General features: G+C 44.6%; 1 protein-coding gene across 1 annotated transcript in view; it reads right to left on the reverse strand.

The window, feature by feature from the left end:
• The window catches only part of CAPN13 (calpain 13), a gene marked incomplete at its 3' end in the record, with an annotated part of 37,597 nt that extends 12,391 nt beyond the window's left edge, over nt 1-25,206 (reverse strand). Inside the window, exons 1-10 of the mRNA XM_009699899.1 lie at nt 24,970-25,206; nt 16,459-16,528; nt 15,471-15,589; nt 11,421-11,554; nt 9,414-9,588; nt 8,452-8,523; nt 6,601-6,686; nt 5,091-5,165; nt 4,082-4,248; nt 2,439-2,548 (exon numbers count right to left, since the gene is read on the reverse strand). Coding sequence (XP_009698201.1) covers nt 2,439-2,548; nt 4,082-4,248; nt 5,091-5,165; nt 6,601-6,686; nt 8,452-8,523; nt 9,414-9,588; nt 11,421-11,554; nt 15,471-15,589; nt 16,459-16,528; nt 24,970-25,206 — 1,245 coding nt within the window. The remainder of the gene's footprint in view (nt 1-2,438; nt 2,549-4,081; nt 4,249-5,090; nt 5,166-6,600; nt 6,687-8,451; nt 8,524-9,413; nt 9,589-11,420; nt 11,555-15,470; nt 15,590-16,458; nt 16,529-24,969) is intronic.
• Between the last annotated feature and the right edge of the window lie 218 nt (nt 25,207-25,424).

The following is a 25,424-nucleotide window of genomic DNA, read 5'->3' on the forward strand; positions in this document are numbered from 1 at the left end:
AGTATTATGGGTCAGATCTTGAGCAGATAGAAATGGGCAGTGCTGCAAAGAAATAAATGGTGTAATCCTTTTTCTACTTTTGATTCTCATTCCACATTCCTTCTGGTAAAAAGCAGAAGCAGATTAATATCTCAATGGAGTCAAAACTGGTGTGAGATAAGAATCAGCCGCTATGCATTGCTCAGTTCTATCACACAACATTAAACTTCCCTCACAGCCATGTATTAGTGTTCCACGTCTGTATTTAATCAAAGGTTTCCTAGAGCTATCGGATACGTCCATTCTGGTTTGCATCTTTGCCTGCACCGCATTCCCCTCTCATCCTGCCAAGGGATAATACTCCTTTTACTTCACAGCAACAACTTGATGCATTTCGAAAGGTACCGAACAATGAATGATGCCGTTAATGAACAATGGCAGTGAAAGCAGTTCAGGGAGGAAGAGTGAAGCCACATGAATCTTAGCAATTGCATTCCCCTTGTGCAAAAAAACCCCCAAACCCTTGTAAACTTTTATGCAAAGATGCCACCTCTGACTGCCCTTAGGCACTGAGGCTGGAGACTGGGAAATAAACCAAGGGAATAGCACTGTACGTCTACCCTGGTTTTAGCTCCTGGACTTGGCTTTTGCTGCTACCAGGGCAAGATGCTGGGCTGGCTGTGAGGAGCTGGTAGACCAGCTCTCATGTTAAAATACTTCAGCTGTGTCCATGGGGGGAATATTTTCTGTATGATCTGCTATGCATTTGTACCAACATCACTACATTACAAAAAGCTATGGGCAGCATAACTGTCCCCTTTCCCTCACTGACCAGGTGCTTCTCAGTAATCCTGGTACCTCTAGTAATGGTCTGTTCTGGCCTTGCCCTTCAGCTCCTGTATAGGAGATCACCTAGGATCAGAAGCCTAAACTGAGCCTGAGGTAAGCTATGGGCTGACAGTCCACAGAAGCCGTGTCATCCAGACTTGACATACTCATCGAATTTCATACATCCTCGGGAACATACCAAGAGAGAGAAAAACTGAATGAACATACCTGAGCATCAACTGGAGGGGAAGAAAGAAATTTTAAATATAAAGCAAGAATAGAGCAAATTTGTCCCCTGGTCTAGTTCCTGATTAAACAACCTTTTTTCAGGGGACCCAAGACCTATGCCCAAGACCATCACCTCCCAGTGAGGGTCATTTCTGTTAAAATGGGCAGCTAATCAAGGTGGACACCCATCATGCAAGAGTATGCAGGGACCTCCATGTCTGGTGACTGTTGGGGGCAGCTGATGAGGATGCTGGAAGGAGTGAGTTCCTCACTCACCAGGAGCAGCAGCTCTTTCCGAGTGGCACACCTGGCCCCATGCAGTCCTGCAGGCCTGATATCTGCACCAGGCAGAGGATCTCCTTACATAGAGATAGTGAGTTCCACTTGCTGGAGGGATGCTCTTTTTATTACATCTTTTATTTTTCAGACACTGGTGTTTTTTTATGAGCTACAAAGCCATGCTTTTCCTTTATGAGGAGCTGTTAGACTTATGGCATCAATTATTCAAAGTCTGGGACTAGGGCAAACCTCTCCAGTGATCAGGAGAATGTGAAATTAGGGTCATAGCAATCTCTGCTTCCTTTTATTCTTCAGGTTATGAGCAACCCCCTCCCACTCTCCTCAGCCAACAGCAGAAACACTTCAGAAAAGGCTACCATCCATCCGCACTAGCAACTGCGTTTTCAGTAAGCCTAGTAATGCCCTGACAACAACTGCCCTTGAAATGGCACCTCCCTGGATAGTCACCAAGAAAAAAAAAACAGGGAAAATGTAATGGAGTTCCCAGGTACCAGGTATCTGGTATTATCAGGTATACGGTTGGACTTGATCTTTGAGGTCTCTTCCAACCATAATGATTCTATGATTCTGAGTGGATTACCTCTGTGCTGGTCTTGAGCAAAGACTTCTATGTATTTTGTAAATGGGTTTTGCATGGCATTTCTGTGATAGAAAAGTGGGGAGTAAGAAAGGACAGGCCCATTTTGGGGAACAAGAGGCCATTCACTTCCCTACAGCACTGCTCAAGCGCTGTGGCTAGTGCAGGCTGTCGTGCCTTGTGCTGGGCCTGCAAGGCATGTCACCAGTACCACTGGCACAGAGGACATTGTCCTGGCACGTCTTGTAACTTGGGGACTCCCTGAGTTTCCCACGGCTATTCTGGGATTCTACAGAACTAACAGTTCAACCTTTCCTCTCTTAAGACGTGAAAAAAAGGAAACTAAGCTTACCTAACTTTACTTTTCCTGTGATGTTCTACAATAGAATTCATCCAGAAATTCACTCCAAATACTGACTGCTCTCTTTTTACAGCCCAAAAGGCAATTCAGTCTATTCTTCCATGTACAGGTACAACAAGCCACACAGAAAACAACAGTGCCTACATGATATCTGATTGTGCTTACCATGGTGATGAAAAAGCCAATCTTCAGGTTTTTTGCATCCTGCCTATCCTCAGCATGTTTTTGCATGAGTGAAATGACTACGTTATAGGTTTTTGGGTCATAATCTGGCACTTTGAAAAAATACTGAGGGTTTGTTGAAACTGCACCTGCTGAGAAAGCATTAGTAGATTAATAGTAGCCACATAGATGTCCCAGTAGTAGCCTGTTGTGTAAGATCTTGCTTATATGGACCCAGAGGAACAGGTAGTTACCGCTCCAAGATCCTTTCAATAGAACAGAGCACTGTAGTCTCTACATTACCAGTTAAGGCATCTGGAGTTAAACTAATTGTGCATTAATCATTCTAGAAATCTTTGGCAAAGTCATAAAAGTCATGCAGATTTCTCAGCCCCCCTACATCTGCTTCACCTACATAGCACGCTTTCCCAAAGGCAGAAAAGCAGTGACTCTTAATCAGCCATCTGACCCAATGGCTGAGCTGAAAAGGACTGTGGCTTGGAGATCATAAACACATACAAGAAAAAGACAAAATGGTCCAAAGCTATCCTCCCCTTCCTTCCTGTTAGTATTTGTGATGGACAAGGCAGAATGTTGAGCACCAGAGGGAAAAGGTTTCTTCTTGGCCAAGGTTTTGGTTAACAGGAAGCATCCCTGATAAGAAAGCAGTAAAACACTCCAACTGGGGAAAAAGGTCTGAGATGGCAGCATCTGCTTAAACCAGTCCAGACTTTAAGCCATGTAACTGTGCTGGGTGGCCTCGAAAGCTGCAATTTAGCCCAATTGTACTTGGACAGGAGCTTTACTAGAGGGCTGGTGGAAAACACAGCTCCAAGGAAAATGGCTCTGCCCACACCATCTCAGTTCAGCCCCTGCACTTCCTCGCTCAGTCCCAGTGCCCGTTGTGTGCAGCAGCACAGACGTTGCTTTCTTATCACCCCTTGAGACGTGGTGATCAAGGTTAGGAGGAGGAGGCTGAAACCTGTAAGCTGAAACCTGTTTGCTGCTAAGTCAAGGATCAGCTTTGCAGAAAACAGAAGTTCCTTCACTGACCATAGGCCACCATCTTAGGTAAAAAACACAGAGCCCAAATAGTGATGCAGCTGTAAAAAAAGCTAAGTTAAGATAAGATAAAATATTTTAAAAAGATACTATTAATAACTGAAGCTTGCGATGCCTGAAGAGTCCTTGCAGAGGCAGTAAAACCAATGGGCTCATCTGCTCAAAGGCTTTTCTACCTTCAAAAATAGAACTATGTAGCACAACTCTTTCATTTCATATCCATTTAATTTCAGAGTATTTATTGTTCTGTAAAATCAGCTACCAGTTTGCCAGACCAGATTTTCTGATGAGGTCCCCAGTAACACCTACTGCAAGTGGGTGAAAGAAAAGAGACAAGCACATTTTGATTTAAAGAGTTCAGCATTTCTAAATCACAAGTCTCCTGTTTTAAGTCAGCAGCCAGCACTGCTGCTTTGTTTCTGCCTCTTTAGCTAGTAGGTGTTGTAATGGGAAAGGGCAGGCATTAACAATTGGCAATCAGTATTTCGGCAATTCAGTGCTCAGAGTGAATGTTTCACTGTAAGAACTTTAAGCACCAGTGGAGAGGAGGAGAGGATTGGGTGACTGCAGTGACTGTTCATTACCTGGGGAATAGTTCTTCCTGCCTGGAGCAAGGGCTGGACTCCACAGGTCGATGTACCTGTCCATGGACCACGTTGTGCTGTTCTGATCTCCAAAGTCCAGAAACGTTGGGGTTCTGTTACATATATACAGCCAGGAAAACTGCTCCTGGAAGTTTTCACAGGACATCCTGCAGAGATGGAGAAAATCTCACCTTTCAGTTTGAGACACCAGTCAGGTACTCACATTCACCCCCCATCTCTTTAAAAGGGGATTACAGAGAGCACTGCAGGCTGCAGCTGAGCTGTCTGATAGCTTGCAGAAGAGGTCAGCTCTCGATGCATTTGGGCTGCCCTAACTGCACCTAAAGCCCCAGAGAAATTACAGGGCATTTTCAGCAGTACCTAGGTTTCAGCCCTGCTATCTCCAGCACATCTCTGCCACTGCACCTTGCTTTGCCCCTCGGCAGTGTCCTGCCCCACACTGATGCTTTGCTCAAGCCTGCAGCATCTATCTCAGGGCAGCCTGCTGGTCCCCCGCTTTCCTCAGAGCCTCACAGGGCAAGCGTGCAATTTCTGAATAATAATAGCTTTTCTAAAGGATTGCTCACACATGGCTAAACTGGATCCAAGAGTAATCAGAGGCAGTGAAAAACCACAAGCACCTGCAGAGCAATCAAGTGCACAAGCTCTATGACCTGCTCAGCTGGGCACCAGCCAGTCCAAGGTTCAAGCTAGGCACTTTATGGGGAAGGGCAGTGTGACAAAATGACTAGGTCCCAGGGAGCTTGATTTTTACTTCTCTCAATTTTTTTCACCAGCTTGTTAATTAATCTCGGCCAGCTCTATTTCTCCAGGTCTTATTTCCTCTGAAACTATGGGGTCAGGACAACCTCCAAATTTGCTGTTTGCACACAGCTAACACAGGGTGCTTTGAGCCACCACTAAGAGCAGAGAACTGCCTAAATGACTCCTTTTTCATAATGATGACGAACAGAAAACCTAGTAGACAGAAGGATTGATAGGGAAATACCAGAATTCTCCATCATCCTTAATTCTGAGGAGGGCTTCTCTGCATTTAGGCTCAACATGGTCCCACTGAGGAGAGCTGCAAACAAGAACAAATCAACAAGCAGATGTGAGGCACAATTTTCCATCCCTCTGGCCAGCCCATTCCTCTAACCAGCCTGTCAAGTCATGAGAGATCAGGAGGGGTGAGCAAACTGCACATTGGGAACAGGACTGTGCTCACTACCTTCATAGCCAAGGCCAGCAAACAGAGCTCTGTGCCTTCGTTGTGCCTGTCTGAGTTGCCCACCCTGGGCTGGGGAATCCTGCCTCTTCCCTCCAAGCCCTGGCCACCTGTCCCCATACTAGAGAGGTCAGTCAGGTACAAAGACACAGCACTCTGAAGTGCTGATATTACATCGATGTGTAGAGGGCACATTAGCCAGTCAAATGTGTTGTTTCCAAGCAGCATGTTTATAATTAAGTGATAATTGTACTTTCTGCAGAGTGTAAGATAAATAAACAGAGCATGAATCACTAATTTATTGATTTATGCAGCTTACCTATGAACGTGCTCTACTGACATTTCAATTACCATTAGGATTATAGTTCACTCTTCCAAAAAATGGGAGGATGCTGTCTGAGCAGATAGCTATTATCCCAGCCTTAAACATGTTTGCACCACCTGCCAACCCATTCCGACGCAACCCGCTAGCCTGACTTTTCTCAGTAGAAAGGTTATGAGTGCTCTTAGTAACAGGGAGAGGTGGGATGCTATTAAATCATGTAAGAGCGACACATGAACATCTCTCTAGTCAGGAAAACACTGATGCAATTCCACCAGGAAAACTAACGTCTATTTATTTACAAAACACTGTTGCAGTATTCCTCTGTATTGTTCCTTTCCTCAGAAAAGAGAAGTTAGCTTATACACACAGCAGCAAAGTGGCCTTTGCATCTCCAAAGCTGCATGCAGGATCCAAAAGATCAGTTCAAACCATCCAGCAGCACTTTGCCTTTGCAATAACCAAGGACCCTTTTTGTCTCTCTGCGTTCAATATTGCATAAAAATATTGCCCTACTCTCATCGACTCTGCTGGCAGTCCTCTTCCCAGATTCAGACTCACGGGAGGGAAAGAAGGAGCAAGAAGGTGGATGCACGATTGTTGCAGGAATATTCAATAGAAGCTTCAATAGAAGCAGCCAGCCAGCGTCTAGGGGCATGGCCAGAGCTTACTCCAGGTATTAACAACTCTTTAATCCATGACTTATCTGGAATTACTCACTGGGAAAAATGTACTCATAGACAAAAAGGGATACCTGAGCTAGGCCTAGTAAGGAGTACATATAAAACCAATATTGCATTAGTTTTCCCTGGATTTCTGTGGGCAGTTGCTTTGCAGATGGAAATAATGTTTACAATTAATTCATTTAGAAATGTCTGCTTCATTACAATGGGTGAAAAGCAGAGATCCTCTACAATAAGCCTATAAAAGAGTGATTCTCCTTATGAGATTAAAGCTTTAAGACCATACTCATCACTCCACGGCCCCTTCCACTCCCCATGGCCCCACGGATTCCAGATCCTGATGATATGTTTCCAGCCACTCTTGTAGCGTATCTGTAAAGAAGAAAGAAAAATAAACTCGGTCATAGCTTTTCACAATTGTGATATTCAGTGAAGGGATGGGTAATAAAATGGATCTTCTTCTATACCTTAGAGACCTGGTTTAACTTCTGATCTCATTTGACTGCAGCTAAAAATCAGTGCCTTCTGCTACATTGTAAAGGAACGACATGTGGGAGAAAACTGTACCCGTTTTGCTCTCCAGAGGACAGCGAATAGCTGACACAGAGGGAAGCAGCAGCATTCATGCCACACGGCATGACTTCAACGGCCTTGGGAAAGTCCAGTGCCTAATTCTGCACATCTGGTGCTGTGAGTCAGCAAAGGCAGAGACTTTGAGGAATGAGGTCACCAGACTGCCTGGAGTGAATGTCGACAGTCAGCACAGAGAGATGATGATAAACCGAATCTGTGGCTCTGTATCTACAGCACTGTGGTTTCCAACAGCTGAACTTTCTGGTGCTTTTCTCTTCTTGCTGTCACTGGTTTAAGTCAGAAGAAACTCACTTTCGCCAGTGAAGCCGAAGTGGTGGAAGTGAAAGGAGAAGCAAACCTTTTGTTTCTGGCTCTCCTTATGCGCGCAGGCAGCGTTGGAAACAAATGCCACGGCAGTCTCTTCCCAGGCAAAGGCCCAGGCCCTGGCCAACCTCAAATCATTTCCCCATGGGACACCTCACTGCATGCCTTGGCACTCCTATAAGGTGGGGCAAAGACTGTTTCTCCTCTCTGCACACACCATGAGCAGCAGGAAGCTGAAACAGCTTGCTTCTTCTCCCATAGGATTCAGGATCCTTCCACCCCTGTCTTGGGGAGAGCCAGCTGGGGCCTTCTCTGGAGCCTGGCAACCCCCATCCTTCCATTTTGGAGCCTCTTGGCTACGAGTAAGTGTCCTCCAAGAAGAAGCACACTGACTGTGATAATGGCCCCAAGCATGCCATGGCATGAGGCATGAACCAAAGCCAAGCTCATACAGGAAACCAACAAAGAAGGGGAGAAGGAAGAACATAGCTTAGGGAAAACAATGTCCCCTTTCCAAAGTATTTTAGGCTCTGAGATTAAAATGTGCTCTAGCTATCTTGCTTGATAGCATAGCCACTGTTTGGTTTCTTTCTTGGCCTTGCTAACTGTAAACTCTCCCTTTGTGCACTACAGCTTACTGGAGTAAGCCATGTTCTGACTTGTTGTAAAAAACCTTCCATTTCTTTTGATCTGTGTGATAAATTGGTCCTGTTTTCAGATCAGCAATATTAATATCTAGCCAGGAAAAGTTCTGCATCAGTAGAACAGCTTTAAAAGATGGAGAAATGCTCTTCTTGAACAAGCGAGTTATTTACTTTTCACACAGTGATTTTTGGCAGCTTGTGATTGAGATGAACAAATGTAGATTTGCATCATATGACAAATCCCACAATTTCAGCCAGTGCTTCTATTCCCATTTGAAACAGAAAAGTGATTTTTTTTAAAAGTCAGCACGGAATGAAAATCCTCAGAACTGCTGTATTTGCTGTTGAAGTGTCCCAAAATAAAAGTGAATTTAAGTTGAATTTTTCCATTAGAAAAAATTATAGGATTCAGATATCCTCCCTCTTCCCATTGTGCCAGAATTCTTCCATCTCCTGGAATTTGAACTATGTGCTTTCAACAATCCCTCCTAAATGTGAAGCTAATCAAAATTACTCTGAATGGAACAGCAGTGTGACTGCCCTGTAGTTGATCACCAGTACTAGACCACCAGGCAGGAACAAGTCCCTGATCTTACCTTCACAGCTCCTGTGATGGTGTAGGCATGACCCTGTACAATCCCATTCCTCAGCTCTATGTTCCTCCTCAGCTGCAGAAGGGAGAAAGCACAGCTTTTAGCTGTCTGCCACACTGCAAAGGTATGGCCATCAGCTCCCAGAACTGTCATTTGGTGTGGCAGAAAAAGAGACTTGGTTTTGACTACAGAAGTATCTCAGATACGCTGGCTCCAGAGGAATGTCACTGTAGTTCCCACTGCAGCTATAAGCAGGCCAGTAAATTTGACAAAACTACAGGTCTTCGCATATTTGCTAGTTCTTCAGTGATCCAGATCTGCTGCAACTGGAGAATGACCTGGACTGCACCACTGGCAGAATTTCCCTGCCACCCACCACCCAACATCAGCCACCTGAGCTGAGGGGCTAGTCCTTGCCTTGTCTGCAACAGCTGAGGTTCACGTCCCAGTGAACCAGGCACTACGGGAACAATGTCACACACTTTGCAGTCTTCCCTTACATGTTACAAAGGAAGCCTTGGCAACCTTTTAGCAAGATACTTGCTGAACGTCACAAAGCCTTTTGCAACTTCCCAGCATTAATACCAGTACCCTGCAAATCACAATGCAATAATAACATTCTCTTGCAGAAGAAAGGGGCATTTTGGCCTTCCTAGAATCAATCACAAAGCTATAAGGCTAAAATCAGCCCCGCTGCAAGAGGATACCACTCCATCGCAGTGGAATTAGCCAGAACAGAAGCCACAGACCCCTCTCTGACAGACCGGTCCATCTACATCTACCGAAAAGCCTTTACATTCCTTACTGCAAAACCTTACCTACTTTCTGCTGCCAAGATCGCTTTAGGCATTCGTAAACTGTAACTATTGTACAGAGTGATTATGGAGTCTCTTTTTCACTCAAAAGAGCAACCTTTATGGAAACACGGTAACCAAGAAAGGCATGCTACCAGCCTTGTGACTCACCGGGCCTGAGGTGCTACACCCCATCAGACACTGGGATTTGTCAGCTGCTTTCAGTATCTCCTCCAGATCAGGAGGGGGATCCTTCAATGAAAACTGAACTTGGACTCCACCTGTGAGGTCTACTAAAGCATCAGAAAGGTAGCCTCCATGCAAGTTCTGGTAGGAGCCCCGCAACCTGGGGTGGAAGAAAAAGAAAAATTAATTAGTCTTAGCACTGTGTTTTAATAAACAATGTACAGTGATGGCTTCCAAATGGACATGCACATTGAGGTAGTGAATATGAGGAGAGCCTGGGGTGTGTAGGCACTGGGGCCAGATAATGAAAGGAAACATGATTGAAAAACAAGGCCAGACACAAGACATGCCTTGTGGAACAAATGAGGCAAAGAGGGACTTTTTCCTATGTATTCATCCACATCTGAGGCAGCTGTCTAGAGCCATTTACAAACAGTGGAAAATAATAAGGTCCATCTCATGCCAACATAGACATTTTAGGGAGATGAGCTGCATCTGATCTTGAAGTACCTAGTTTCCTTCTTCTGAGCAGGAAGGGAGCCAAGGGTGCCTGGTTCAAATAGATGTTTCAGATCAAACGGAGTTGAACTGTTAGTTTCTACATTGTATTTTGTCATGACTCTTCACAAAAACAGCCAGTATCCCTTTTGCAAATGAGAAATAGCAAGAAGAGGGAGATGAAGGTATTTTGCTCATGCTCCCAAGGCAAGACGGAAACAAGTTTTCAGCACTGCTCCCAATTCACTCTGCTAGAGTGAAATAATAGGATAATAATATTGCCAACGCAGTCCTTGTTGTTTTTATTGTGTGCTTTTTATTGAGACAGCAAATAAGCTAGAACATGCTGTACTTAGAGCAGGTAGAGCATGCTGTTAAACCCCATCATACACACTGTATTTAATGAATGTAATCAAATGAAGTTTGCAGCTAATTGTATTTTGAAGGGTTGTCCTTTTCCTACACTGATGAAAAGAATTTGTCATGGGCATTGGGGAAAAACTTCTCAAATGGGAACCTCAAACAGCATCGCTTGCAACTTTAATTTAATAGAGGTTTGGTTTGCTTTGTAATTAAGATCTTATGCAGCAAATTGATACTGAATCCTGAGTCAACTTTTCTGAGATATCTCAGGGCAAAATACATCCTATTCCTGAGTCACTCAGATGCTGCTTTAACATTTGCTTATTCCTGACCAAATCTGCCAAAATAATTAGCTCTCTTCTTCAGCTCCTCTTTACTGCATTGCAAGCGTTACACCAGCTTGATGTACGTAGGGCACATGTACCAAGTTCTAGCCTTTTGTACTACCCCTAGCACAGAAATTTCTCTTCAGTGTATTTAATAATGGGCAATGTTACAGATGCTAAGGGACCACACTTTGATCCTTTTACTCCTCAGAGGATTTTTTAAAATTGTTGTCTCTTTATTAATCATTATTAACCCTGCAGTACTCTGGAGATCTCAGCCAAGAGTCAGAGCTCTCTGTGTGAAGTGAGAGCTGACCAGAGACTCACAGGAGTGCATGTGTTGTGCCTGAGCAGGTTCTTAATTCATGCTTCGTCTCATTGCCTGCTCCAAATATCTGCATGACCTCTGACTAGCAACCGTAAACAGAAGTAATCCCTTTTTAGAGTCTGCAGTTTTAAACAGAGGAAAATATGAAAAGGAAAACAGAGGTAAAGAAGTTTGCTTAAAGTAAGGAGATGCCCAGCCTCGTTTGTGCCACCAGCCATTGCCCTGTTCATTATACTTCTCGGGCATTAATGTCCCAGAGTTGGACTGGGTACATTTAGGTATTCAACCTGAGACCAACACCTCCAGATTATGTTGGCCCTGTGTTTGCATGAAGCCACTGTTCCTTGCATAAGCACAGTACAACACACACAGCTGTTAGCCTGAACTCCTTCCTGTGTGCTTTGCGTAAAGCAGAGGGTGAAAGCACTCATAGAAACCATTCAGCACTGGGTAGAAGAATAGACCAGGTATATTTACTTGGCATATGCTTTTTCCAGCAAGGATGGCCAGAATTCATTCGATGTTCGAGGCTGTACAGACAGGTATCTTCCATTTAGAAATGGCAGTCGGTCATCTATCACTACATCCACCCAGTCTCCATATTGCCAGAACTGGAAACAAAAAAAAAAGAAAAAGAAAAAAACCAGAGAGAGATAAAAGAATGAGCCTCTTTTAAGAACTAATATTCATGCCAAGCAACAGCCTCCTGAAATAGCACAGGAATTAATCTAAAGCATGCATACATGCAAGTCCTCTCCTGAACTGCTTCAGGCTAATGGTCCACATTGTTAAACAAGCTACTAAGTGACTGGATTTCCCAGTGGCAGGGGAAGTCATTTGGGAATATAAATAGTCCTGCCATCAGTGGGAGGAAAGATTCAACATGGGAAATATGCTAATATTCTTGGGTGATAGCAGGCATTCAAGATGATAAAGAACAATCACACAGATGGTTCAGTGAGCCTCACTCCTCAGCCGCACTTAGATTTTCCCCTGCAGCACAGCTCTTGGCCAGAGAGCCTCTGTCCAGATCCAGCCTCTGGATTTTCTTTCCTCTGTGTTTCAATTAAGACTCTGATGTGTTGTCATGGACAGGGACAGTGTAGTGACTAAAGACTGTTTTGAGGTGTTATCCATCTCCTTGGTAGATGAGGAGGACGCAGGTGGTGTCTCCAGCATGTGGACAGAGCAGGTGTTTCTCCAGCTGATCCAGCTGATGAAATCTTTCAAGGGAGAAGATAGGGAGAGAGATCTGTGGGGATGAACTAAAGGAGCCATTTCCAGAGTCATTAGCAGATTAATGTAGCTTAGCATGATTCACAATCATAAGAGGCCAAGCTCTTATTTGCAGTAATGCTAAGGACTCCAGTGGAAGTATGCCAGCAATAGATTTAGTCTAGCATGATTTTATTTCAACAGCTTTGGTCAACGGAAAACCCCAAAATGAGCTGTTCGGTTAGAAAAGCACAAGACCAGATCTGCCCAGCAGCAAAGCAGCTTACAGTCTGCTAAGCTGAAAGCAGGTTTGATCCTACTTACATTCTGCCTCACCCCAGTCTCTCACTTCCTACCTTAGTGTCGGCAGGAGGTGGCAGGGTTGGACTCTCCGAACTTGAGCTCCAGGAGTAGTTTGAGGCCTCTGCTTCATTTTGGCAGGATGGGGTTTGAGGAAAAGTCTGCCACTGGCTGTCCTCCACACAAAAGAGAGAGAGGCAATAGAACAGTCCAAAAGGAGCTGTCCTTTCAGTCACCTAACACCTCCTGTCACCATTCAATACCTGACAGCAGGTCTGTACAGAGAAAAGGTGTGACATCCAGCCACACCTCCCCATGGTGCTTCATGTTTAAACACAACAGGTAAACAAGGAGAACAATATGGAACTAGGTGTGGGGATTAATGCAGTTGAAATCCGCTGAGTGACATTTTTCCAAAAGCCAAGATCCTTGGTCATCTTTGGTAGGGAGCTCAAGCTTGGAGGCCTTCTGAATGCAGCACTGTATTTTTCTTCAGCTGGATAAAGAGAACCACTTTGTCCTGACTGCCGCAGACTTTCAGATCATGGTTTTATCTGAGCTCACAAGGACAGGAAAAGCCACAATGGGAATGAGAAACCTCATGGAAAGTCCTAGGATGCTCTGAGAGTGCAAGAGCGGTACAGGAGAAGCCATTCTCCCCTATATGCCTTCAGAGAGGGCCAATGCCTTCACTTTTTGCCTTGAGAATTTGGCTTAATGAAATTTCTTTATACCCTCAGGATTTAAAGTACTGCAGCTGGGAACATGACAGTAAATGAAACAAATAATCCCTATTCAGGCAGGCTGCAAAGAAGGAAGTTCTTCACTTCCACATTTGTAGTGAGCCTTTTAAATGAGGACTTTATTTTCCTGGGCTTAGAAGATGAGAAAAAGAAATGGACAGTTGCAAGATGACAACAACATGGCTAAGGTGCTGCTGGTCAGAGGGGGAATACTGTGTGGTTATTTTGCCTCCTTTGTTCCCCTCCCTTAACAAGGATCTTAGAGAAATGCAGTTCTGGAATTGAGCAAGGTGAGAATCCCATGCCTTTCAACCACTCTCTTTTGCATGGTGTTAGAAGGTACCTTTTGGATGTGTCCTGAAACTGAGATCTTGACCACTTAGGGCCTTTAAAGATTTCTTTGAAGTTTCTTCCTGAGAGCAGGGACATTAACACTCAGGACATATCTCCCCTGTTTTGAGTTGATGCACTGTGCCATAACCCCCTGTAATCCCTGCAGAATATTTCTTGTTGTTTTTCCCAGGCTGAGCTGCTGCCGCTCACTGTCACAATGTATGGCACACCCTGCCTCACAGGCATCAGAGTTTCTGTGGCAGAGAAAGCGATTACTATACAAACACAGGACTAACTTTGATGCACCGTGCCATAACCCCTGTGCCATAATCCCTGCAGAATATTTCTTGTTGTTTTTCCCAGGCTGAGCTGCTGCCGCTCACTGTCACAATGTATGGCACACCCTGCCTCACAGGCATCAGAGTTTCTGTGGCAGAGAAAGCGATTACTATACAAACACAGGACTAACTTAATTCCTGGTGAAATAACGTCATTGTAATTATTCTCTAGATAAAAACGTCACCCATCTTAACTACAGCTGATGGAGTGCTTAACACCCTTTACTCTTGCAGCCAAACAGTCAGTATTGTGTAGGAAGACTGGAGCAGCCCTTTGTATTCCTGAGAGGCAACGTGCTCCAGATCCGAAAAGGTGACAAAAGTTATAAGCTAAAATTTTTATAATAGCATATGATATGCCTCGTTTGCGATTCTTCACTGAACTGAGAACTGGTGGCTTAGCCTGTGGATGGCAGTAAAATATCTTTGATGGAATAATTGAAAGGCATTGCCGAGAAGCATTTCTATTCAGAGTAGCTTCCTCAGGGGTTTGTTGCTCAAGGAAAGCCAGAAACAGTTGCATTGATTTGCAGATGAGATCACAGGGAAAACATTTTCAAATACTGTAAGGTATTTATACTGCTTAAGATTTAAGGAATGCTCCTAACTAATCTTTTCAAAGCTCTCATGAAAGTCAATCTAGCTTGCATCCTTTTAATGTGTTTTAAGCGGACTGGTGTCCCTTCAGCTGGTTTATCTCATACAATGCACCTCTGCATACTGGAAATGGGCCAAGACAGAAACATGTGGCATTCTGAGGAGCAAAGGAACCGAGCAAAACTTAGACTGCCCGGAAGATAATACACCTGGTGCTGCTCCACGAGAGCTCCAGGGGGTCAAAGTAGTCTCACTGCCAGAGCCCTCTGCTTGGTACTGAACTGCGCATGATGAAACAGATTTGTGAAAAAAAAAAAAAAAAAGGGAGAATGATGACTGGCTGAGATTATACTGATTCTCTCTACATTCAGTTTAGCTTCCCAGAAGATACTTGGTCAACTCAGATATAAGCAAGTAGGGCCTGCCAGTTACTATCCCAGTCACACTCCTCGGAGATTCAGAGAATTTCAAGAGTTGGTAGAAAGTGAGACTTACTAAAAAGCCTTGCTCCTCTCTCTGAAACAGATCTCTTTTCAAAATATCGAAAGCCTGTTCCTCTGATCTGTGTCCAAGGATTTGTAATTTCAAGCCATTTCCACAAGCTAAAAGGGCAAGGTGAAGTATATGGGGAAACAGCAAATGAATCCAAATAGATAAAGAACACAGGTGTGCTGACAGCTATAACAAACTCCAAGTCAAAGCAGACACCAGAATACCATCCAAAACATATATGTACACAAATCTATCTGAGCAGCTGGTATCTGTACCTCTGGAGTGCTAACTTTCAGAAAATGGCTTCGAATTCCCTGAAGTATGATTGTACCACCTGAAGCACAAGGAATCATTAGAAAATGTGGGATTTTCTGCAAAATCCTGAACTGGGAGTCAGCACTGAAGAACCAATGCATTCAAGGATGTTGAGATCTGGGACTGCAGTTTGGACCCCTATATAATCCAACCAGCCAAACCTGAGCAGTACCAATACAGCAGAGAATACCTACCCGAAAATGAAAAATCCCAGCATAATCACCCTGGAATCCTTGGTCCTTTGGTAAAACATTTTCCAAAAATTGCTTCTGCAGTGTCAGGGAGCCCAGGGCAGCCAGCATCCAGCAGTCACCTCAAGGGAGGGAAGAATCCAGTGCACTCAGTTACTCACTGTTGCAGACCATAACTAACTCTTTAGGAGAGTGGGCTTCAACATCTAAGACATCTAAGAACCAGCTTGTTGAAAGAAAACAATGTTATTCTGTCTCTCTTTCCTCCCCCCAAACACTGAACCACTACCCAGTATTCACCAGCAATGTCTTTTGGGAACCCTGATGCCACCCAGCCATCCTTTTCTACTTTCATGCTCCTCCCATCTTTGCAAGTCTTAACGTGACCATAAGTCTAGAACATTGTTTAGGAAATCTTCAAACCTCTCAGTGGGATGAGAAATGGGAAGGCATTTCCTTCTATGTGGGAGCAGAGCTTCTCCCAAAGACAAACATCATTATGGGCCAGAAGAAAAAGATGGAACTGATACAGGGTGCAGACATATGTTTGGATAAGTATCAGAGAAGATGGTCAGAAATATCCTCAGGAAAGAAAACACTGAGAGTCAGATGAAGACATTAGGACAAAAAGAAAATTCCATCCTACGCATGTTGGAGATGTGCCTACTTACCCCAAGAACTGTGTTTGACCCTTCTACTTGAAGCATCTGCCTGATCTCAGTTAGATCTCCCTTTCTATGCTTGTCCTTATATACACAGAGGGTAGGTACCGTATATAAGTAACAGGCATTACAGCTGCTCCTTTTAGAAATCCTTTTAAGTATCTGCAACAAATTGTGTGTGGACTTGTGTGAATCTGGATTAACCTGCACTAATTGTTTACTGCAGCTACTATGGTCCACGTCTTCCCACCGAGTACTCAGAACATAGCAATGCAATCACAGGTTATTGCTTTGTGCCAATCTTTTCCAAAATGGGAATATGACCTTACCTATTTCTCCTTGCATGATATCAAATCTGCTAACTCCATCTTTGATCAAATAAGGATTTCTCTGAAGTTCCTGGAGGAAAGAAAATGCAAAGAGCAGTGTGAGTATCCAGCCTTTACCAGCAGTGTGTTCCTGCCCCTTGAAGACCCTTGCTTGCCTATCTTTTCCACAGCTGAAAACTATTTCTCTTGAGCCCTGATGCTTCATTGCCTGTCCAACAGAACCAGAGGAGATACTCAAGTATCTTTTCTCAGTCTGCTCAGCTATTCCTAGGGATAGGGACTTGTGGCTGGGCGCCCACTGAGTTTTCATTTGGGTTTCTCTAACACTACCAACACCTTTCAGAGAGGGCTCTGAGCCTGGCTGTGAAATCATGCAGCTTCCTGGGGGACAGTAGGGCAGAAACAAAGAGGTTTCCATGCAAAGTGAAGCAGGGTCTGTACTTCAGCTTAGCACTGGGTCTGTGAACGTTTTACTCTCCGAGTCTTTTGTGTTTCCATGCAGGACTAATAGAGATCAGCCTGGGCTGCTTTTCATCACGCGGGTGAGGAAGCTATAGAAAGAGAGCTTAATCTCTGGCTGCAAAATCCCATAGGCCTGGCTGACTTTTTAATTCAGGGAGAATTTTCCTTGCATTCCTTGAGAGTCTTGCTTGGGCAGTGAAGAGGGAAACACTTCAGAGCTTGGCTTTGCACACAGAAATGTGAACCATTCCCCCACTTGCATCTGCTATTGGTCTGGGATATCTGAGAGCTAAGGTAGCAATGGCCCGAGCATCCCCTGTGAGTAACCCTTGGCACATTGCAACTGGGTAAGTCTCTGTTTTGAAAGACCAATCAGTCTTAAACAGGAAAGTCACTGCACACCTAAGAAAATTAAGAGATAAAAAGGAAAAAAAACATCTGAGTAAGAAAAATAATACAGCAGCTCTTCCTTAAGCAGGCCCTGGCATTTCTTCTCCCCAATTGATTTGACATGCTGCACAAAAATGAGACCAGCGCACAGTGCGAGTCGTGACTCGCACGGTTGTGTGAGCTCAGCATTAGCAAATGCTGTCAGTTTTCTGAAATGGCTTTACGGTGATCAAACCCCTCTAAGAAGTTTCCCTGTCAGGAGAAGATGCAACACAACGTCGCTGCTCCAAGCGGCACCTCTTTTGGGATTCCTGAGGAAAGGGCTCATGCTCTGCTCTGTGCTGGGACAATAAAGCTCTTAAGTGCACTGTGGATCCTGCTAGCCTTTATGGAGACCAGCTGAAAAGTCAGCCCATTAGATGCCTCAGCAAATACCCTACTGCCCACCAAGATGTTTGACTCCTCAGTATGCAAACAGGGATGAGTTGAGTCATTAAGCAGGTTGCTTGCTGAGAGAAACTGGCAATTTTGTCTAAAGAAAAAGAAAAGACATGATCTGAAGTCAGCCCCAGCCAACACGCCTTGACTGTGCACACAGATGATTTTGTGGCTATCAGAGAGAACAAAAGCTGAAGTGAAACACTCTCACTGTAATCCCCACCCACCACACACTAAGCTCTGCTTCCAGTGGGGTGTACTCCCCACAGACTTAGGGGGCAATAACTGGAAAGCAACATAGAGCATGCAACTAGCCATGGAAAAGGGGCTGCTCAGCAGAAATCACATGGCAAATGCTGAGCTGACACCAGCGTCGCTGGTTGAAACGACAGCAGTCCTCCTTGCTGTGTGCACTGCAGACAGAAATGGCGGGGCAGGTTTTAATGAGAGGTTTGTGCTTCTGAGTGTAGCCACCTCTCTGCAGGCTTGAGAAAAAGAGGCTGCATGGGCACACTTCAAAAGGATGCACTGCACAGAACGTGGGCTCTTTGCGGAGCATTGGGTGTGAGCCAAGGAAGAGCAGGGCACGAGCAGAAGCTGAAGCAAAGGCAGGAGGGGGCAGTGGTGGGGAATTGCAAGACCAGATACTCAGAAGAGCTTTGGAAAAGTGAAACCCCTGAAGTCAGAGGTGGAATGGCTGTTCCCTTGAAGGATGCTGTATGGAGCCTGAACTAAGCGCACAGGGTTTCTGAAAGAGCTTAGAGAGGACATAATTGTGATGGGTGCAGCGCTTTGGAGATCTAGACCTTCTCAACTGGAAGGAAAGGGAGGCAAGGAAGTCTCCAATTAGTTCCCCTTCCTTAAACGGCAAGAATACAGCAGTCATGGAACACCAGAAACTCTTGTCCATTATTGCAAAATACAGCTAAGCACATAGTTACCGCTACACAAATGTACTAGTGCTCAAATTGCACGACAAATAGAGAAACCACAGATTTAACTGTAAGTCTGTCCAGAAGCAGTGCCCTGTTTCACTGAGAAATTATGATGAGGCTTTGTGGCATTTTCCCCGAGACTTTTCAGTTTTAGCTGGAAGGGAAAAGAAGAGAGCGCTCAAGGAGGCACATGACCTCTTCTCAGAGTATGTACGAGTCCAGCAGTGAAGGCAACCATATGGGCTGCAAGTCAAGCACTCTGCCTGAACTCATCCCCCCAGGCCAAAGCTATCATCGCTCGCTTTCTGTGGCCCACTGAAGACTTCATTATGTATTCAAAATAAAAGAGAAGTTCAAGTTCAAACCAGTTCATCCTCTAAAGAATGGTCTTACTACAGAAGCACTGTTTATCCAAAGGGCAAGATACAGAACTAATTTGAGAGGTGGAAGGACAGCGCACTGTACATGCATTTGTCACTAAATTTCTTTTTATAATTGCTTGGAATTTTTAAGGAAGAACAAGTCTCCAGAAGAAGCTCCCACTCTTCATCACTTGGGGGCTAAAGGACTTCCAGGCTGGAGGCTCTGTGCATAGTTTTGTGTCTATTAGACCTCGAGGGAACTGGGAATCTGTTTCCTTGAATCTGCCTAATCTTTTTTTGGTGGTTGTTTTTTTTTTAAAAAATTCATATTCTGCTTTTTTTTTTGACATTCTCTTAGACAGAAAAAAACAGGCTAATCTCAAGGGGTTTGCTTGCACCACAAGAACTCAATTCCCTACTTTACAGCAGAATAGCTCAATTCCTAATTGCCTGTTTTCAATACAAATGCCTCAGTTGCTTAAAAAAACATGCTCTGCTCTAGCTTGCTCTCGCAATGAAGGAATGAGGTTCTCGGACTCTGCACAGGTCAGGAGTCCACAAATGTGAGAGCAAAGTCCTGTTGGAGGACAGACTGTTGTCCAACAACCAGCAGAAACAGAAACCAGCTCACATTCTACCTGCAACCAGTTTGCTTTGTGTGGCTCAGTGCTAGAAAACAACTGCAAACAAAGGAGGTAAATGCAAAGGAGGTAAAAATGGGATGTAGCCCTATCTACCCTAAGCCTTTGAGAGGCAGTTTCCCTAGAGGTCTTGAAACCTCCCGCTTGGACCATACAGTACAAGCTAAAGTTTTCAAAGTGGCACAAGTGTTATCAACTATTCCCCTGTGGCCACCACAGCCATATAAACCTGCTAGCTGACTCCCCAGCCTGAGAAACAGGGAAGCAGGTGTCAGCAGACCATCATAGGAGCACTGCTTTCCCCTCAACCCAGGATGCCTGCATACCCTCCCACAACCAGCCCTTTCCAAAAATCAACAGAGCCAGGAGATACTATGGAAATAAACCTTTCTCACCTAAAGCCTGTGCAGAAACACAGATGTAATAAATGGTGACGCACTGCAGCTTCCTCGGCCCAGAGATATGAACTCTGAAGTCGAGGTCAGATGCAATCAGCTGAGTAGGCAAGGGCTGAGACAACGGCAGCCTGGAAATGCTGCTCCCATTCAATTACGCTGATTGCACGCATACACTCAAAAATAAGGTGAATTGATTTTGATTTTCGTCAAGGAAAAGTACTGAACAGGATCCAAGGCCCTTGTGGCCCCTGGGAAATACTGAAGCTGTGAACTCTACCACGAACAGCTGGCAAGCGGCTTTGGCTCACGCTGGAGAACAGCCCCATGGTGACGGACCTGCAGGTAGTGCAGGACAGCACTATGCCTCATCGCCACACATTTCCCGTAATTTGCTTTATTAAAGCAGCTCATGTGACAATAAACATTTCTTCCCTCCCCCCCCCCCCCTTTTTTTTTTTGGTAGCTTTTTCTTCATTTTTTGCCTGTGCTATTAGAGCTAAGTTTTTAGGTCAACTTCAAACTGTTGTCTGATTTCTTGCCTGAATAAAATCTGTCTTTTTCTCCCCTCCAGCTACAGACAGGCCAAGGGTGATGAAGTAAGAACTCCAGCTCAGCTTATCTGTCTGGAAAGATCCTAATCTCAGAATGACTTTTTTAAAGGGTCCATTTTGGTTTAGTCAGCTCCTGGGTTCAAAATTCCTTAACATTGACGTTAATTCCTGGAAATTTCTGGGAATCAAATAAAACGCCAATAAACAAATAATCACCAAAAGCAGTGCAGAATCATGATAGGCACTCTGTCAATGAAAGAAGGTTACATTTACTTTGGGAAGGGACAGAGGAAAAAATGTGAGCAAATTAATGAATCAAACAATGAATCACTTTTCCCAGCAAACAAGCATTGACCCAAACTGTATCACTTTCCCCAATGCTTTTTAGATGCTAAATGCAGTAGCATGATTCCCTAAGTCTCTGCTAAGGGAACAAGGTATTTCCCTTGCTCAAGTTTACATTAAAGCAGCTTCTTTCTGTGGCTTCTGTCCAAGGACTTTTTTTAGACCCTAATGCTTCCCTTGCCCTGACACACGAGGCAAATAGCCAGAAGCCCATGCCCTGATGCTATGAACAAACTGCAATCACGCAGAGGAAACCCACGTCCGCTCTTTCAGACAGTCCTTTCACCATGCACCCTCCCACAAGTCACATCAGAGGCACTCAGGGATTTCTCTCATGCTGAACCTTAAACTTCTACTGGCCACCTTGCAGCTTTTCCCTCTCTTCTGGTTGCCTCATAGGCATGCCATAGCCTATATTAAACTGGGGATGGACCCTCTTACCACAGCTCTTGCTCAGCAATCCTTCCCTCCATAAGGTAGCACCAGGGTCCCCAGGAGATGAAGAGTGAGCAGCTGCAGGACCAGTAGTTTGTGACCTTGAAGACATTCAGAAAAATCTTCAGCAACTTCACCCTCTGCCTGTTTTAGCCTTTTTTTAAAGCATAAGCACTGAAGATCAGGGACTATCCTTAATGTTTATAATGGGCACCTTACCAAGCACAATGGTGGGCTATCCCTAGTGCAGGGTCAAGGCACTGCTGCGCACGTGGCAATCTCTCTCCCATCACACATACTGTGTTTGAAAATATAACCACTGTTAGCAAAAGAGAAGTTTCTTTTGGCATCTGTATAGTGTCACGCACTATGATCAGAACAGAGTGAAATCTTTAGCCTAAACTTTAATTGATCAAAACCACATATTCAACAGCAACAAATCATTTTGCGACTTCCTCTGTTCCACTCGATTGCTTGTGTGAAGGAAAAGCACCAAACAATGAAAGAATTTGTTCTGAATATTTCTTAAAGGAGCATCTCAGTTTTTAAAATCTGACATAACTCTTCAAGGAGAATTTCCCTTTGTCTGATCTTTAGAAAAGCTCAGCTATAGAAAATACTTTGTTCAGTTTAAAATAGAACTTCTCTTCCATTTCTCCAAATTGTGGGTGAATCAAAAGATCAGTTAATTGCAGAGCTCCTGCTGTATCTGGTACCTCTAGCCCCACCTCTAATAATGCTTGATGTTCCACATGCAAAATCTTTGTTACTGATTGCACCCATTTCAGTGGGTGTAGACTGAGGGGCTGAAAACACAGCCTGGAGCAGTCCTCATCTGACGGGAAATTGCAGCTACTACACAGCTGGGAAAAGTGACTTTTCCAATGATGTCTTGGTGCTCCTGATCTACCTGCCTCTTTAGGGACTCCCATATCAAATCAGATCACTTTACAAGTCAAAATAAGTTGTTTCTGACTGTCACCACTGACTATTGCTGTCTGAAAATCATGCTGTTTTCTCCCTATTTTATACATTACCCCCAAATATGAAGACTCCAAACTCTGAATGTAATTGGCAATTCTCTTGACAATGTACAAGGTAAAATAGAAGCAGCATGTTGCTCAACTGCTCGATTGGATCTGGAACAATGACAGCAGTTATAATTGCTATCTGCCACTTAAATTAACAGATACTATATGACTCAAAAGACACAGGCTAAGAGATAATTAGGAACAAGACACCATTTTTGTCACAGGTACATTTCCAGCCAAATTTTTTAATGTCAGAGGGAGCTAATGGTGGAGGCTGAGAAAAATACACACATAGGTTAAATTGGCCATGCTCTCAGCAGGATGCAACTACACTCTCTCTGGGAGATGTATTCAGGTAGGAAACAGTCTTCCTTTGGGAAATTATAGGTATCTTTTTGCTGAGTAGTTTAGGTAGTTTAAACACCTGGGATCATGTGTCCTTACAGTTAGCATTGCAATGACCTAAGAGCAAAGCGTCCATGAACATTTCTGCATGGGTGAAAAGTGCCCAACTAAAAAACTTCAGGTTTGAGACACACTGACTCCTAACACTGCAGCCTTCCTCTTCTTCCTGGGTGACCAACTCCGGATCCATGAAAACTTTCATTCATCAGCTTAATCTTCATGGATTCAGCAAAATGGAAAAGGATTCTTCAACACCTGCCTCACCTGACAAACTCTGAGCACTAGCAGCAGCAGGTTACACTTTTGATGAGGTATGTCAGTCCCTTTGCACATGAAATAGCTCTCGGGATATTAGAGTAGGATAGCTGTTCATCCCACACTGTGGTGCCTCAAAATTAGCGGTAGCTGGGCTTCTAAGTCAGTTTGTATGCTTTTGAAAATCCTACACTCCTCTGCTGCTCCCAAACAGCAAAAACACCAGGATAATTAATACTTAACAGAACCTCATCATAACATTTTATTCCAGTTTATTCACCTTTAAAATGCCCCTGAGTCCTTTCTAATATCCATGTTTGTCTTTTGTGAGTCTAATGCTTAGTTATCACATGTTTATCTTTCTCAGTCTGGAAATGGTGGCAACTAACTCCTCTCCTTTGCATTTTTTAGTTACTCTTCTACTATAACCCCTATTTCAAGAGAGATTATCCCCACCTGCTGCAAACCTCTAAGCAGAGTGCTGGTGTAAAAAACACAGCACCATCTGCATTCTCACTGGACCCAGATTTAAAGGCTGCCTGAGGAGAAACTCAGACATTCAGCCAGCAGTAGGCTTCTGCAGAGGAGAATGATCCCTTCACAGCAGCCCCACAGAGGGCACCCAGACATCTGCACCCAGCATCTCCACACCTACCAAGCCATGTGATAAAGCATAGACCCAAACTGGAAGGGCCTGTACCTCTGCACTTGCAATTTCTCTGACATTTTCAGGCCCTGCTGCAGCAGTGGGTAGTGAGAAGTTCAAGCTTCAAGTCATCAGGTGATCCCCATCACCAAAACACTGCAGCCATAGCCCTGTTGGTGTCCAGGCTGCAGCATCCCCTCCATCTGATGTTTCACCACATCACATTCCTTTTACTCTATGGCTGGCTTTTCCTGCCTTTCCATTTGGGCATCCACATTCAGAAGCTATGCAGGCTTCTTGGGCTAGCCTGCTTCCCTTCTGTGAGCCATGGCTTTCAACATCCATGCTGGCAGCAGCCTCTGTTGTTGCTATGCCAAAGCCACCGCATCGCCAAGCTCCAGCATACCCTCATTGCTGTACTTGCATCTACCATCCAAATAAATCTTTTCTGGTTGTCTTGTCCTGTCTCTACAGTCTCAGTTACTGTCTACACCCTGAGGCGTTGCCTTCAGGGTGATGAACTGGTTTGCTGCAGCCCAGGGAAGCCAAAGTCCCCAGGCACTAGTGGTGTGCTCAGCAAAACCCAGCAAAAGGGCAGCACGTGGCTAATCCAGCAGCTGCACCAGCAGCAAATGGTACACAGCAGTGTTATACAGCGCAGTCTGACCGTGGAAAGGTTCCCTGAATTAGGTCCTAGGATAAAATAGCTGAGTATGTGATTCCACCTCCCAATTTAAACATCCATATGCCAGATGATGACAACCGCCTATTAAAATGCAACTGGGAATCAGCAGACAAATATACTTCATCTCATGCTTTGTCCCAATTACTTTAAAATAGGTATTGCTGAGTCAGTGGCTTGGACTACAGACATCAGAGATCTTTAATAGAATTTGACAGCTTTTCAGGTCTGTGCAAAGTCCTCTAGATGCAGATCAAAGTGGGAACACTAGTTCTAGTAAGGTTCACAGGTGGAAACAAACTTCCTACAAAAATGTACCAAATGAAATCATCAATGTTAACAGAGGTTATCTTCCCTCCACACAATCCACAGCAAGGATCCCTCCTTGCAGAGTTGCACTCCCAGTGTTCCCCTTGGAGTCTACTTCCCTGCTTAGCACAGATTTCCTTCCCCAAGGTGAAGGCCTTTAGCCCCTGGCCATCAGCACTCCCATTCAGCAGCATGGCTACAAAACACCCCAGCTGGCATAACTCACAATTGGCCTCTTCCATTGTATTCGCCGCAGCTTATCCTCTGGGATCAGGTTGGGACCGATGGAGCTGACATGAGCAGGGAAGGTGGTATCCTCAAAAAGTAGTCCTTGGCTCAGACAGAAGGCTCGCAGGCGGTGGAAGTCTTGGTTATTAAATTTCTTCGGGTTCTGGAGGCTTCCCGTTGCCCCTGTGGTTTGCCAGCCCTGTTCCAACGTCAGAGCAGAGCCGGGGGCAAGCATTGTGGCCCTTTCCTGTGAAGGAGCGACATGGACTGCCATTAGTCTCCCGATCCAAAGTGGTGCCTTAGGAGTGTATGGGAAAGGAAATACCTCCCCCCTACCCCAGAGGATTGTGGAGCAGCAGCTTCCAGAGCTGAGGGAAGTCACAGTGACAAAATCCTTATTAGCTGGAAATGCCTGGGGAAAGATTATTCGTCAAATCCCAGCTGGTTTATCCA

The sequence above is a fragment of the Cariama cristata genome, unplaced genomic scaffold (assembly GCF_000690535.1).
Source record: "Cariama cristata isolate BGI_N322 unplaced genomic scaffold, ASM69053v1 scaffold6625, whole genome shotgun sequence".
In the NCBI taxonomy this organism is placed as follows: Eukaryota; Metazoa; Chordata; class Aves; order Cariamiformes; family Cariamidae; genus Cariama; species Cariama cristata.